The sequence below is a fragment of the Castor canadensis genome, chromosome 5, assembly GCF_047511655.1.
Source record: "Castor canadensis chromosome 5, mCasCan1.hap1v2, whole genome shotgun sequence".
NCBI lineage: Eukaryota > Metazoa > Chordata > Mammalia > Rodentia > Castoridae > Castor > Castor canadensis.
Window position 1 is genome coordinate 159,313,662 of NC_133390.1, and position 14,135 is coordinate 159,327,796.

General features: G+C 43.2%; 2 protein-coding genes across 25 annotated transcripts in view; one reads left to right on the forward strand and one right to left on the reverse strand.

Moving 5' to 3' along the window:
• Gdf5 (growth differentiation factor 5) overlaps nt 1-14,135 on the reverse strand; it is a 61,581-nt gene that overhangs the window by 31,133 nt on the left and 16,313 nt on the right. For 4 of the 11 annotated variants that reach the window (XR_012448217.1, XR_012448219.1, XR_012448218.1 and 1 more), the window contains exon 3: nt 1,881-2,949. The exons of 6 other annotated variants lie outside the window; for them this stretch is intronic. The gene's annotated coding sequence lies outside the window, so the exon portion shown is untranslated. Of the gene's footprint in view, nt 1-1,880; nt 2,950-6,589; nt 8,126-14,135 lie in introns of those variants that run through there. One more of the 11 variants, XR_012448222.1, reaches the window with a different exon arrangement.
• Nucleotides 1-14,135, forward strand: part of Cep250 (centrosomal protein 250) — a 56,360-nt gene that overhangs the window by 14,407 nt on the left and 27,818 nt on the right. For 10 of the 14 annotated variants that reach the window (XM_020156834.2, XM_020156832.2, XM_020156837.2 and 7 more), the window contains 11 exons: nt 992-1,088; nt 2,958-3,059; nt 3,594-3,743; nt 4,274-4,452; nt 4,990-5,172; nt 6,813-6,957; nt 9,216-9,362; nt 10,086-10,316; nt 11,207-11,400; nt 11,618-11,745; nt 11,947-12,116. In XM_020156834.2, coding sequence (XP_020012423.2) covers nt 992-1,088; nt 2,958-3,059; nt 3,594-3,743; nt 4,274-4,452; nt 4,990-5,172; nt 6,813-6,957; nt 9,216-9,362; nt 10,086-10,316; nt 11,207-11,400; nt 11,618-11,745; nt 11,947-12,116 — 1,726 coding nt within the window. Of the gene's footprint in view, nt 1-602; nt 776-991; nt 1,089-2,957; nt 3,060-3,593; nt 3,744-4,273; nt 4,453-4,989; nt 5,173-6,812; nt 6,958-9,215; nt 9,363-10,082; nt 10,317-11,206; nt 11,401-11,617; nt 11,746-11,946; nt 12,117-14,135 lie in introns of those variants that run through there. The other 4 variants (XM_020156842.2, XM_074074633.1, XM_074074631.1 and 1 more) reach the window with 4 other exon arrangements.

Consider the following 14,135-nt stretch of genomic DNA (forward strand, 5'->3'; position numbering starts at 1 on the left):
GTATGGTGGCACTTGCCTATAATCCCGGTACTTGAAAGGCTAGGCAGCAGGATTGAAAGTTTGAGGGTATCCTGGGCAACTGAGCAAGACCCAGTCTCAAAAAAAAATTGGAGAACTGTTTTGTTTTGTTTTGGTGGGGAGGCACTGAGCACAAAAATCGTGTCTAAGTTTTGTGTCTACTGCTTTGCACTTCATCTACCATGTAGTAGACATTTAATAAATGTTTGCTGAATGATATAGTAATTAAATGAATGACTATAAGTGACAGGCTCTTAGAGATGATACAAATACAATTATTAAGACTTAAAAAAAAAATTTAAGGCCTGGCAGAGTGGCTCAAAGAGAGAGTATCTGCCTAGCAAACATGAGGCCCTGAGTTCAAACCCCAGTCCCACCAAAAAAAAAAAAACAAAAAAAACTCCTAGATGATACTCAGTTAGGAAATACTTGTTTAGCCATTCATATAAAACCAGGCACTACACTCCAAGATGCAACGTTAAGTGATAAAGATGTCAGTGATTTTGCTGGACTTTGATCAAAGATTAATGTCAGGAAGGTTGACTATACTCTCTCCCAAGTTACCCCTCCTTTTTTCCTATCAGAGTCAGAACCTTGGGCTGGAGGCACCTTGGGAGTATCCCATGTGGCAATTCTGATGTTCTTATTGGCTTCAGGGTGCTTGACTTCAAGATCAAGCGAGGCCTGGAATGGCCTGGGCCAGAGCTTTCCTTCAGCTCTCGGGCCCCCCAGACACGTGTTCCAGCCTTGAGATGTGGTAAATCCCTGCATGTGTCTGAGTGGCTTTTGGCTTTCCCCACCGGTTCAAGGCTATAGCATCAAGTATGGTATTCAGGGGGAACCCGAGGGATTATGTGTATGTGTGGGGGGGACCTGCAGTGGGAGTGACTATGCTGGGACTGGGCTGTATTCATAATAGCTCTGTCCACATCTGTGGGCTGCCAGGGTGATAGTGCTATGCTCTTCTCTTTAGGGTAACTGAGCTCTCTGCTCTCCTGACCCAGTCTCAGAAGCAAAATGAAGATTATGAAAAGATGGTAAAGACTCTGAGAGAGACAGTGGAGAACCTGGTATATGATTCTTTGTTCTGAAAAGAAGTTGGGAGTGGGTTTGTAGGTTCCTTACTCCTTATGGACAGATTGTGAAGAATATCAGCTAAATATTCCTTGATGAAATCCTGCAAAGCTAGAAAATAAATTTTAGTTGAATCTAAAAATTAATGATAATGATAAAACTTATTTTATCCATTCACTGTATTCCTAATGAAATAACAGTGACATATATATGCAATGTTTCCTTGTCAGAGACAGATGGCACATACATTAAGAGATACACTGTCAAATTAACAAGGTACCAGGAAGGGGATATGCAGAGAAATTTAAGAACTAGTCACTTAAGAAACAGCAGCATTACCTGTTAAGCCTATCGCAGAAAGGACCTGAGGGAGACTCAATGGCTGTCTTCACATATCTGAATGTCTGACATTGGGGAAAAAGGAGTTAGCATGTTGAGTGTTTTCTAGGATAGAACCAACATCAGTGGCTAGAGATAAAGGATAGTGGGTTTTGGCTCAAGCTGGAGCTGTTCATTTGACCAGTCTGTCTTGTGAAAAAGTAAGGGTTTGATCACTTAACATCTGCCAGGGATGTTACCAAAGGGATTCTCTAAGATTAGATATTAGAATCCCTGGCTTGATTCCTTGTTTCTTTTCATCACAACAAATTTTCAGATCTCTGATTATTTAGGCATCTCCTGAATCTCTACCCACATACACACCCCTAATCTTCTCATCTGATTTGGGGTCTACTGGGAGGCAGATTTATTTGTGCCTTTTGATTCCTGTTTGTCAGGAATTTGCCAGTTCAGACTTTCACAGGGCTTAGGTAATGTAAATGGATGAAGTAAATTGGGTTATCAGAATTCTGGTTCCCCAGTGCTGTCATGTGTAGTTCTCAGTGCTGCCAGGGGCACTTGGGCTCAGTACAAAGGAAACAGTGAGAAGGAATAAATGTTTCATGTCAAGGAGGCATCCACTGTTCAATTTCAGTGAATTATTTCCATCTAGAAATGGGGGTTTGGGTTAACATTTTTTTTTGTGGTAAGGGGTTTGAACTCAAAACTTCACACTTGCTAGGCAGGTGCTCCACCAATTGAGCCACTCTGCCACCCCTTGTTTCTGTTGGGTATTTTTGAGATGTCTTGAACTATTTGCTTGGGCTGGCTTTGACCTATGACCTTCCTGATCTCTGCCTCCTAAGTAGCTAGGATTACAGGAGTGATCCACTGGTGTTCAGCTTCTTTTTTTTTTTTCTTTTGTGAAACAGAATTTTACTGTAGAGCTCAGACTGGCCTCAAACTTGGAATGTTCCTGCCTCAGCTTCCCAAGTGCTGAGATTAAAGTGTGTGTCACCACACCTATCCCTTAACTTTTTGAGAGAAGCCAGAAGTTCAGATTTTTTATTCGAATTTTGTATAGGCCAAACATATAGCTGTAGGTCTATGTCTCTGGCTTATCAACTTTGGGCCTCAGGCATCAATTTATTGTTTATGGCAACTACCTCCCATCTAATAACAGCTCACATTTATTGAGTATTTGCCTTTGCAACAGGCAGTAAGTTGAGTCATTTATCTGTAGTTTTTCATTTAAGCCTCCAAACACACTTGTTAAGTAATTGCTGGTAATTATTCCTATTTTAAGAGAAAGAAGTTCAAAGGAGTTGTCTAAAGTTACTAAGTTAGTAAGTTATAGAGCAAGAACCTTCACTAGGCAGTCTAATTTGGAGCTTTTAATCATGTAATCTGAATTTTTTATCACTGCATTGTATTGTCTTCAGATGCCTTGGAAAAGCAGAGTTGATGGAATAAGAATTTGGTTGATTTGGGTTCTGGAAATAGGAATTCTCTCTTGAGAGTTTGGCTCCATTCTGTTCCCTGTTCAGGAGACAAGTCATGCAGAGTTAATGGAACATGAGACATCTCTTAGTAGGAATGCCCAAGAAGAAAAGTTGTCTTTGCAGCATGTGATCAAGCATATAACCCAGGTACTGGTAAGCCTCCTGTTGTGGTAACTGGGTAATGCCTTATTCCCAGGCCTCCATGTCCTCTCAGTCTGCCTTGATTGCCTTTGTGTAGGCTTAGGGTCATGTAAGGATGAGTTCTCTGAGTGTATTTTAAGACTGGAATGCTAAGGGGTAGGTAAGCATTCATGTCCTACTACGTGTGGTGGGACAGGCCCTCTATCTTGTTGCCATGTGCAGTTCTCAGGACTTAGGTTGAATTGTGGTCTTTGTGACAGCAATAGTCCCTTCTTCCTTAGTTCCTTCATTTTTTATTACCCCTGAGAGGGTTTTAGACTTGTTGCTAATCCTAGACTTGGGTGACCAAAGGCAGAAAGTTGAAGGATGGTCCAGTCATTTTTGCTCTCAGATACCTGTCCCTGTCCCCACCTCAACTACTTCCCCCACGGAAAGGACTTAAGAAGGAAAATCTCAGGTTCCTATAGGCTGTCATGTAAGTTCCTCTGTACACTATGGCCTCAGTCAGTAGGGTGGTGACACTGTTGTGTTGGGTTTCAGGCTTTGGTGGATGAAACGGACAGTATGGCCCAAGGCTGTGGTCATGAGAGCCCTTTGGAATTGGACTCTCGTGACTTCTCCTCCCAGGACCCTGACAAGGCTCTTACTCTGGTGTGTTCGGTACTTACTCAGAGACGCCAGGCTGTGCAGGTAAGAACCCCTATTGCTCCTCAGCCATGGGGTTGGAGGCTTAAACTGATTTGTGCCCCAGATACCTCCCTAGCCTGGACTGCCTCTTTTAATTGACCAGTTGTTCAGTCAGTACCCCAGAGTGCCCATTAGAATCTCTCTGTGTCTGCCCAGTGGTGCTTGTTGGAACAGGCATGTTCTCCATGCTATTAGCGTACTTTACTTTACATGTGATCTTTGCAGAACACTATGCAAAGAGCCCTGGGAGAGTATGGGTAGGTGTTAGCTCACTCTGAGGTGCTCAGGCACACTTAACCATCCCTCATGCCACTGAGCATTTGAAGATGACAAACTCTAAAGACTGTAGAGCTGCAAAAGCCAATAACCTCTGATCCTCTGACTTCTTGACTGGTCAACATCTCCAGTCTTAGCTTACCCTTGTTGCGTCAGTCTTTAACTCCCTATCCAGTTCTGCTCTCAGGCTTCTGAAATCGCTCCTTTTCCCTTGACCTCTTGCTCATCATCTTGTTTCTACTGCTCTCCCTTCACAGGACCTAAGGCAGCAGCTTTCAGGCTGCCAGAAGACTATGAGCTTCTTGCAGCAGCAGCACGATCAGTGGGAAGAAGAGGGCAAAGCCCTGAAAGAGCGGCTGCAGAAACTCACTGGGGAACGGGATGCTCTGGCAGGGCAGACTGTGGGTCTCCAGGGAGAGGTGGACTCTCTCAGCAAGTGAGCAGACCCACTGTCCATCCCTTCTTTCCATGTCTGATCTCAGTCCTGTGTCCTCATCTAGCCATGTACCCATCCCATCAAGTTTTGTTTTTATTTTTGTTTTTTCAGTACTGGGGCTTGAACTCAGGGCCTTCACCTTGAACCACTCCACCAGCCCTATTTTTGTCAAGGGTTTTTCAAGAAAGAGTGTCACAAACTATTTGCCTGGGCTGGTTTTGAACCATGATCCTCCTGATCTCTGCTTCCTAAGTAGCTAGAATTACAGGCGTGAGCCTCTGGCTCCTGGCCCATCATGTTTTTAATTGGTTCGTCTTGCTGTCCCTGAGACCCAGGGCTGCTCAAGGTTGCTTTGTTTTATATTCTGCTTGTCCCTGCAGGACAAACTTTGGGATTTTGAGTCTTTGAGATTATAAAAAAACCGACTTTCCATGTTGAAAGAAAAACAAACACCTCTCTCCTTTGACCCTGTGATGTCTACTTCCAGCAAGGATTTTGGGTTCTTAGGTCTGCTCATCTTTGGTCTCTTCCTTCCAGGGAGCGAGAACTCCTGCAGAAGGCAAGGGAAGAGCTGCAGCAGCAACTGGAAGTGCTGGAGCAAGAGGCATGGCGACTACGAAGGGCAAACATGGACCTGCAGCTACAAGGGGACACTGCCCAGGGGGAAAAGGAGGAACAGCAGGAAGAGCTGCTCCTGGCTGTCAGAGAGAGAGAACGTCTGTAAGTGTGACCATTCCCCTCTTTGCTGGGGTCTGGTCTTCACTCTGTTCCAAACCTTTCCCTACTTAGTCCCCTCTCTTAGGAAATAGAATATCCAGAAGCCCAGCATGCAGTGTGTTCAGATTAACTTACTGCTCCTTCCTTTGCAGAAAGATGAACCCAGAAAGTTCATCCCAACTTTGCTGAGCACCCATAGGGAAGAGGCACTGTGGGACACACAGAAATGAGTAAGACAGGCCCTGATCTCAAGGAGCTTGCAATCTAATGGAGAAGACAGACAAGTAAACCACTGTGATGTGAGGGTACATGAAGTATGAGCTAAACGGAGCTTCAAGCTTGGTGTTTGGGGAGCATAGGAGTAACAGTTAATTATTGAGGAGAAGGGACAGCTTTATGGAGGAGTGGGTAGACCTATTTTCATTGGTAGAGAATGAGAGAAGGGCTAAAGGAACAGAGTAGCACAGAAAAGGAAGCCGGAAGACTCATAGCATATTCAGAGTAGGCTGGACTGCTAAAGAATGACACGTACTGAGAAGTAATGAGAAATGAACTGGACAAGAAGGAAGTCCAGGCAAGTGCCAGTGGCTCATGCTCATAATCCTAACTACTCAGGAGGCAGGGGTCAGAAGGATTTTGGTTCAAGGCTCGCCTGAGCAAATAGTTTGTAAGACCCTATATCAAAAATATCTAATACAAAAAGGATTGGCGGAGTAGCTCGAGTGGTAAGCACCTGCCTAGCCAGCATGAGGCTGTGAATTCAAACTCCAGCACCACCAAAAAAAAGGAAGTCCAGAATCAGTGGCTGCCACTAATCTGTAAATTCCCCATATGACATTGCAGAAAGAGCAAGGACTTTAAAGCTAACAAAAGCTTAGTTTAGACTATGGCTCTGTCACTTGAACAGATTATTTGTAAGATAGGGATGGATACTACATACCGTGAAGGTTGTTAGAAAGATTGGGTTATTGGAAATTGCCAGCATAGACATTGGTATATGGAAGTCTTGACTAACTAGTAGCAGAGATGTCTCACCTTGGTTGATACCTCTCTTTCCCTGTGCCGTACTTCCTTGCATCTAGTAGGTATGAATATAGAAACTTGAAGCACTGCCACAAGGGGCATGCCTTATCTCCTCTGTATCAGGGGAAGGACAGTTCTGTCCTTCAGAGGTAGTTATATTTTTCAAATCGAAAATTCAATTTATCTGACTCAATAATATATAATTTAAAAGTTAAAACTCCCTTCTTTGCTTTTTACAGCCCATTTTTCTTCCTCCTGTTTAATTTCTTGTTTATCTTTTCAGTGCTATCTCATGCAAATATAAGTATACATTCTTCTTTTCCTCACTTTTTGCATAAAAGGTAGCTCACTACATATACTTTTGTGCATATCTTTCATTTGATATGCCTTAGAGATGTTTCCTAATGCTTTTTTTTTTTTTTTTTTTTGGCAGCACTGGGGTTTAAACTCAGGGCCTCATAATCGCTAGGCAGGTGCTCTTACTGCTTGAGCCACTCTGCCAGCCTTCTTAATGCATTTTTAAAAACCTTCCTTGCATTGGAAAGGTAATTATATTCCTGCTATCTTTGGGGTGTAGGCACTCCAGAAAACTTCTAGCCCCCTCTCTTTTTCCTTTTTAGTCAGGAGACACTGCTGGGCCTGGAAGCCAAGCAGTCAGAATCACTCAGTGAACTCATCACTCTTCGGGAAGCACTGGAATCAAGTCGCCTGGAAGGGGAGTTACTTAGGCAAGAGAAAGTGGAAGTGACTGCAGCACTGGCCAGGGTACGTATGCCTCCTCCTAACTTGCTGGGTGGGCAGCTTTGAAAGTTATGTTCACAGGTAAGGGATATGTACCTTGATTTTTCACCTTTCAGGCCATGGCCTCACATAATCCTTTCCTCAATTGCTTCTGGGTCCTGTCTCTCCTGACATGCCCTCTATATTAGATGAGTTTTCTAAAGTATAAATTTGGTTATGCAGTCTCTAAAATCATTCAATAGGCCTAGTGTGGTGGCTTACACCTATTATCCCAGTGACTTGGAAGGTGGAGATTGGGAGGATCATGGTTCAAGACCAGCCTAGGCAAAAAGTGTGGGAGATCCCCATGCTTGTTTGTTTTTGGTGAGACTGGGGCTTGAACTCAGGGCTTTGTGCTTGCAAAACAGACATTCTACCACTTGGGCCATGCCTCCAGCCCATTTTGCACTGGTTATTTTTGAAATGGTATCTTGTGAACTGTTTGCCTAGGCTGGCCTCAAACCATGCTCCGCTTGATCTCAGCCTCCCAAATAGCTAGAATTACAGGTATGAGCCACCAGTGCCCAGTGAGACTCCCATCTTAATAAGCTGTCATGGTGGACACACCTGTGAGCCCAGCTGTGTAGGAAGTGATAGGTAGAGGATTGCATTCTGAGGCTGGACCCCAGCAAAAATTTGAGAACCTGCCAGACACCAGTGGCTTATGCCTATAACGCTAGCTACTCAGGAGGCAGAGATCAGGAAGATTGCAGTCCAAAGTCAGCCGGCGAAATAGTTCTGAGAGATCCTATCTCAAAAATATGCATCACAAAAGGGGCTGGTGGAGTGGCTCAAGGTGAAGGCCCTGAGTTCAAGCCCCAGTACCACAAAAAAAAAAAAAAAAAAGCAGTATCTACTGTTAACAGAGCTGGTGCAGTCTGTAATCAGAACACTTTCAAATTTTTTGTATCCCACTGGAAAGACTCCATGACAGGACACTTGGGTGTAAAGAGAGTTTTTTAAAAGTTTGGAAAGGAAAATACAAAGGGGAGCGTAGCAGGGCCCAGGTGGAGTCTTCCAGGTGCTTTTTTTTTTTTTCGTCTTTTCTTTTTTGGTGCTGGGATCGAACCCAGGGCCTCACAAATGCTAGGCAAGCGCTGTACCACTGAGCTACATCCCAGCTCCTTCAGGTGCTTTTAAAATCTACCATAACCTATGGGAAGAAGAGAACCAGGTGATTCCCATCCAGTAATCAATGAGTGGGGCGGGGCATGGACGATTCCCAGCCAGGTGAGGGCTGTTCCTGGGCCAAAGCATGGTTAATCTAAGATGTAGTATTTTTCTATGAGTCCCGATCTTTCCCTAATTTAGCTTGCCTCACTACCTGAAAAATAACTAAAAAAGGGCTAGGACATGGCTCAAGTAGTAAGCACCTACCTAGCAAGCACAGAACTCTGAGTTCAAACCCCAATAGTGAGGGAAAAAAAAAAAAATTCAATGGCTGCCGAATTCTGGTGCAATATTCAAAACCCTTTGTCACCTGCCTCAAATTCTGTTTCTGGCCTCCCCTTCCTCTCCAAAACACAAAACTCTATTCTGATTCCTTGTATCCTTTGCTCCTGCCACACAGCATTATCTGTGTTTTTTGTTATGTCACATTCCTTCAGGACTACAATACTTCACATATGCTTTTCCCTTTATCTGGACTGCTTCTTTCTTCCTCTTTAACCAAAACTATCCCTCATCCCTCAATACCGAACTTAGTTGTCAACTCCTCTACCAAGCATTTTTGACTCTTCCAAACTGAATTAATGCCTTTTTTAAGTTCCCAGAACACTTTGTATTTCCATTTTCTATGGCATCATTGTAATTATAGTTGTTTATACATCCTTAGTCTGTGCTTCTATGCTGTGAGCTGGTCTGACTCCTCAAAGAATGAGTAAATGAATGCCAGGCGCTGTGGCTTACACTTGTAATCCTATCTACTCAGGAAGCAGAGATTAGGGGGACTGCAGTTCGAAACCAACCCCAGACAAATGGTTCAAGAGATCCTAGCTCGAAAAAACTCACCACAAAAAAGTGCTGGTGGAGTGGCCCAAGGTGCAGGCCTGAGTTCAAACCCCAGTACAGAAAAAAAAAAGAATGAATGAATCAAGGAAGGAAAACTTGTTTAGAATGTAAGGGAAGAAATGGAGTGTTAATTGATCTCTGTACAAATAAAGCAGCAGGTATTGGGAATGTGAACTACTTACTGTTTCAGGAAAACTGGAAACAGGAATATCTTTAACCCTCTTTGTTTTTAGGCAGAACAGTCTATTGCAGAGCTGTCAAGTTCTGAGAACAGCCTGAAAGCAGAGGTAGCTGATCTTCGGGCTGCAGCTGCCAAGCTCAGTGCTTTAAATGAGGTTTTGGCCTTAGATAAAGTTGGGCTGAACCGGCAGCTTCTCCAGGTGAGCAAAGATATGTCTGATCCCCAGAGTAGGGCTGGGCCCTGACCGAAGATAAGCTAGTGACAAACAAAACTGATGCCTATAATAGGGCAGAATCCTTAATGGATCAGGCCAAGGCATATCAGCTCCCAAACACAGTTCTGAAATAAGCAAAAGGATTAGATTTAACCACTGGAAAATTCCTCTCCCATACCTCCAGCAGAATCACCTTTGAGCTTTAAATCAGAACTGGGAAAGGGCCCATGTTTCCTGGAAGCAAGACTAGGTTTTTAATTCTGTTGAGTGAGATATTAGCAATCACCAGAAAAGAACCTGCTGAAGAGCCTAAGTCCCAAAAAATTTTCTGTAGGTTATAAATTTAACCTATAATTTTAGTGAGGGAACCTCCTTGTTACTCTCTGTTCTCTTGAGTTTAAGCCCCAGAGGTGTTCTATGCTCCATTATTCTGCATTCTTTGAGAGCAAGATTTTGCCTTTTTAAATCTCCATCTCCAGCATCCAGCCCATCTATTACATATAATATATGCACTAGATCAAATGTCTAGGTTTTTCCCACTTTTATAAGCACTCGTGTTCATCTTTGGAGGTCAAAAATGACCTTCATATCTCAAAATTAGCTCCGTATCTCATTTAGAGTTCAGTATCAGCATTTGGGACAGCTTAGGGAAACTGGAACTACTTGTGTTTGAAACCCTGGACCCCCACTTCCCTTTTTGGTCAGTAGTTGGAGCAAGACAACCAATCTGTGTGCAGTAGAATGGAGACAGCAGAGCAGGCAAGAAGTGCCTTGCAGGTGGACCTGGCAGAGGCAGAGAGGAGCAGGGAAACCCTATGGGAAAAGAAAACTCATCTGGAGACCCAGCTGCAGCAAGTGGAGGAGGCTGGGACTGAGCTGCAGGCAGAGCTCAGAGGCATCCAAGAAGAAAAGGAAGAACTTAAAAAGAAATTAAGAGAGGTGAGAAAACAGAACTGACACCATCACATGAAGGTATAATATATGCTTATTGTAAAAAATTAGAACACTACAGAAATGACTCAGAAAGTGAAAAAGTCACCAGGCACCAGTGGCTCACACCTGCAATCCTAGCTACTCAGGAGGCAGAGATCAAGAAGATTGTGGTTCGAAGCTAGCCCTGACAAATAGTTCGTGAAACCCTATCTTGAAAAAAGACCCTTCACAAAAAAAAAAAAAAGGTGGTGGGGGGAGGCTGATGGAGTGGCTCAAGGTATAAGCCCTGAGTTCAAGCCCTAGTACCACAAAAAAAAGTGAAAAAGTCTCACTTCCTAGATTTCCCACTACTTTCTACCCCTCAGTTTAAATTAGATGTTTCTCCTATATACTACGCTACACCTCATACCATTCCACCCTTCATACTGTTATCTGTTTGCATGTCCCTGAAGGCAAGGCTGTGTCTTACTTGTTTTATTCCTCTAACTCAGTGCTAAACACATAGCAGGACTCAGTAAATTTTTTCCTGAACCAATAAATGACCTCCCCTACCAAACCTCTAATTGCCCTAATAATTATATATGATCTCCTTTCTCAGAGTTCTTTCCTCAGAACACTGGTCACTGACTAGTATTTTATGTGTGTGTCTTACTTCTTAAAACTAAAAGCCCCATAGGTTCAGGTCTCCTACTGTCCCTAGCACAGGGTCTCCCTTATAGAAGAACCCTTCCTGGGCTAGGGGCTTTGAGGGTTTATTAGGGAAATAAATAAATGCTACTTATTACTAAGCGAACAATGCTTAGAGCTCACAGTGCTTGACCCTAAATCTCTGGAGCCAAGAGCTGCCTAGAGAGATTCTACCTCTTCTCTGTATCTCACCAATTTCTTCTTCTCAGGCACATCACCAAAAGGAGGCAGCAACAGCTCAGCTGGAGCAGCTGCATCAGGAGGCAAAGCGACAGGAGGAAGTGCTTGCCAGGACAGGCCAAGAGAAAGAGGCCCTAGTGCGGGAGAGGGCAGCTCTAGAAGTGCGGCTGCAGGCTGTGGAGCGGGACCGCCAGGACCTTTCTGAACAACTTATGGGGCTTAGGTAGGGCCCAAACGTAGTTCAGCCAGGCACACAAGCTTTGCAAGGCAAAGAGAAGCCACGCTAAGCTCCCTACCCTAAGTATATGAATTCTAAATGAGTTGTGAATTTATAATTGATTCCCCCAACTTCTTCAGGAAGCCAATTCTTAGACCCAACTCCTTAAGGAAGGTAGGAATCTTGATGGGTAAGGCTTCTTCCTGATGCCTGAATCTCACAGCTCAGCCAAGGAGCAACTGGAGAACAGTCTGTTTGAGGCCCAACAACAAAATTCTGTGATAGAGGTCACCAAGGGGCAGCTGGAGGTCCAGATTCAGACTATCACTCAAGCCAAGGAAGTAATCCAAGGTGAGAACCCAACTGGAATGGGGCATAATCCATTCCATGGGTATGTTGGAAACCAGGAAGGCAGTGGGAACCCTTCTACAACCAGTCTTAGGGCCTTCTAGATGAAAGTTGCTCATGAAGTTTAGGAAGTGGAGTGGGAGAATATTATTAGGTAAAAGAAGTGGGGCAGAGGCCAAGAAGTGTTTCTGCCTGGCATTCTAGGGGAAGTGAGGTGTCTGAAGCTGGAACTGGATTCTGAAAGGAGCCGGGCAGAGCAGGAGCAAGATACGGCAGCCAGACAGCTGGCCCGGGCTGAGCAAGAGGGGCAAACCGCCCTGGAGCAGCAAAAGGTGGCCCATGAGGAGGAGGTGAACCAACTCCTAGAGAAATGGGTAGGTGGTGGACATGGCTGGGGAGTGGGAGAAGCAGACTTGGCCTCCCGTCAGTGAGTGTGCCAGCTACTGACTCTTGATACACTTACTGCTGCTTAGAAGTGTGCAATTTAGTCACCAAAGTGTGACATCCAGTTTTCACCTATTAGATCAGTTAATACATGAAAAACACTAAGAATAGTTCCTGGTGATGTGTAGCCATTATTATTGGCTTTTGTTTTATTTTTCAGTATGTATAGAAAATTTAAAATGGACCCTGTGATGAATGATTTATTAATCTTTTTTTTTTTTTTTGGGGGGGCAGCACTTGGGTTTAAACTCAGGGCTTCACACTTGCTAGGTAGGCGCTCTACCACTTGAGCCATTGCACCAGCTGATTGATTATTAAACTGACCCCAGGATATAAGTGGAGCAGAGGAAGGTCTTGAGTGCGTTCTTGCCCAATTAAGAACTGTGTTTCCTTTCTTTCCTTCCTCCCACCCTCCCTCCCTCTGGGGTTTTGAACTCAGGGTCTCATACTTGCTAGGTAAGCACTTTACCACTTGAGCCATTCTGCCAGCCCTATTTTGTTTTAATTATCTAATTCAGTTTGTTGTCATTGTGATTTTATGTGTGCTTTGGATTCATTTCTATCATGTCCTGCCTTTTCATATCTTTCAAGGAAGGATCACCTTTCTTCTTTTAGAAAATTAAATTGGATGATTAAGTTGTATTCTTTTTCCCCTCTTTTTTTCTTTCTACAACTTTGTGTTGTAACATATTGTGTTAATTAAATTTTTTTAGTGGTTACCTTTAATATTTTAAAATACATAAATAATAACATAAAATTAATAATTGTTTTCACTATTTTCCTGAATGACCCAAGAGCCTTAGAATAATTTACTTACTTTCACTCCTCCCTGGCTTATATGCTGTTTTGTTTAATATGTTCAGTTCTAACTAGTTTAATATCACAAATTAAACATCTTTATTTGTTTATATCATCATTTATTTTAGCTGGTGGCATGTAGCACGCCTGTCTACCAAGCATAAGGTCCTGAGTTCAAACCCCAGTACTACTGAGAGAGAGAGAGAGAGAACATTTTTATCATATTCCATATAGCAATTGGCGGCAGACCAGATCTGGCCAAATTTTATTGATGCCTGTTACAACTTTTTGGAGGTTCAGATTTATATGGGAATCTCCTAAATCCCCACCCTTTGCCTCCTGTTGTCTTTCCCCCAAATAATCATAAATTGAATTTCAAGGGGACAGGTTAAGCAAATGTCTCCAGTGGAAAGTCAGTTCTGTGCTTATTTACCTCTTTACATCAAAGACTTGAGATTTTTCATTGTTTTCCTGTTGGCTCAGTGATATGTTAAAATATGTACTTACTATTGTATTGGTACTTTTTGCCACTTAGTAGCTGGAGATTTCAGATATATTTGTCAGATATCTGGAAATAAACTTTGACTTGTGTTTTATGCTTATTTGTGGTTTAATTATTATTGTAAAGAAGACTTGGTGGCAAGATGGTAGCCATTTGCTTGTTTCTAGAAGTATGTGCATAGACTATAGTAGGTGCTTGATAATATTTGTTGAATGAATACTGTCTAGAACTTAGTTCCCTAGCAAGAATCAGGCATACCACCTACTGAAAACCCCACAGATAAATGTAAACCTTCGGAATGATGAATTTGCTAGCCTTGATTTTCCTGAAAGGATTGACTGCCATAGCCATATCTGAGTCATGAACAGACCTCTTTCCTCTTGTCATGTTGGAAAGGGCTGAACCACTAGAGGCATTCCTGTTAAATGAATAGATGACTGCAAACTTACCACCATTTCAAAGGAAAGGTACAGGGAACCACTGATGTGGTGATGCTGCCTCATATGCTGACTGCTTGCTGTGTGCTAAGCACCATTTAAAGAGATTTCATGACTTATCTCAATCCTCAAAGCAATCCTAGGAGGACTTTTGGTATTTCCCAAGATAAGGAAACTGAGGTACAGAGAAGTTGAGAAATTGAGATGATACT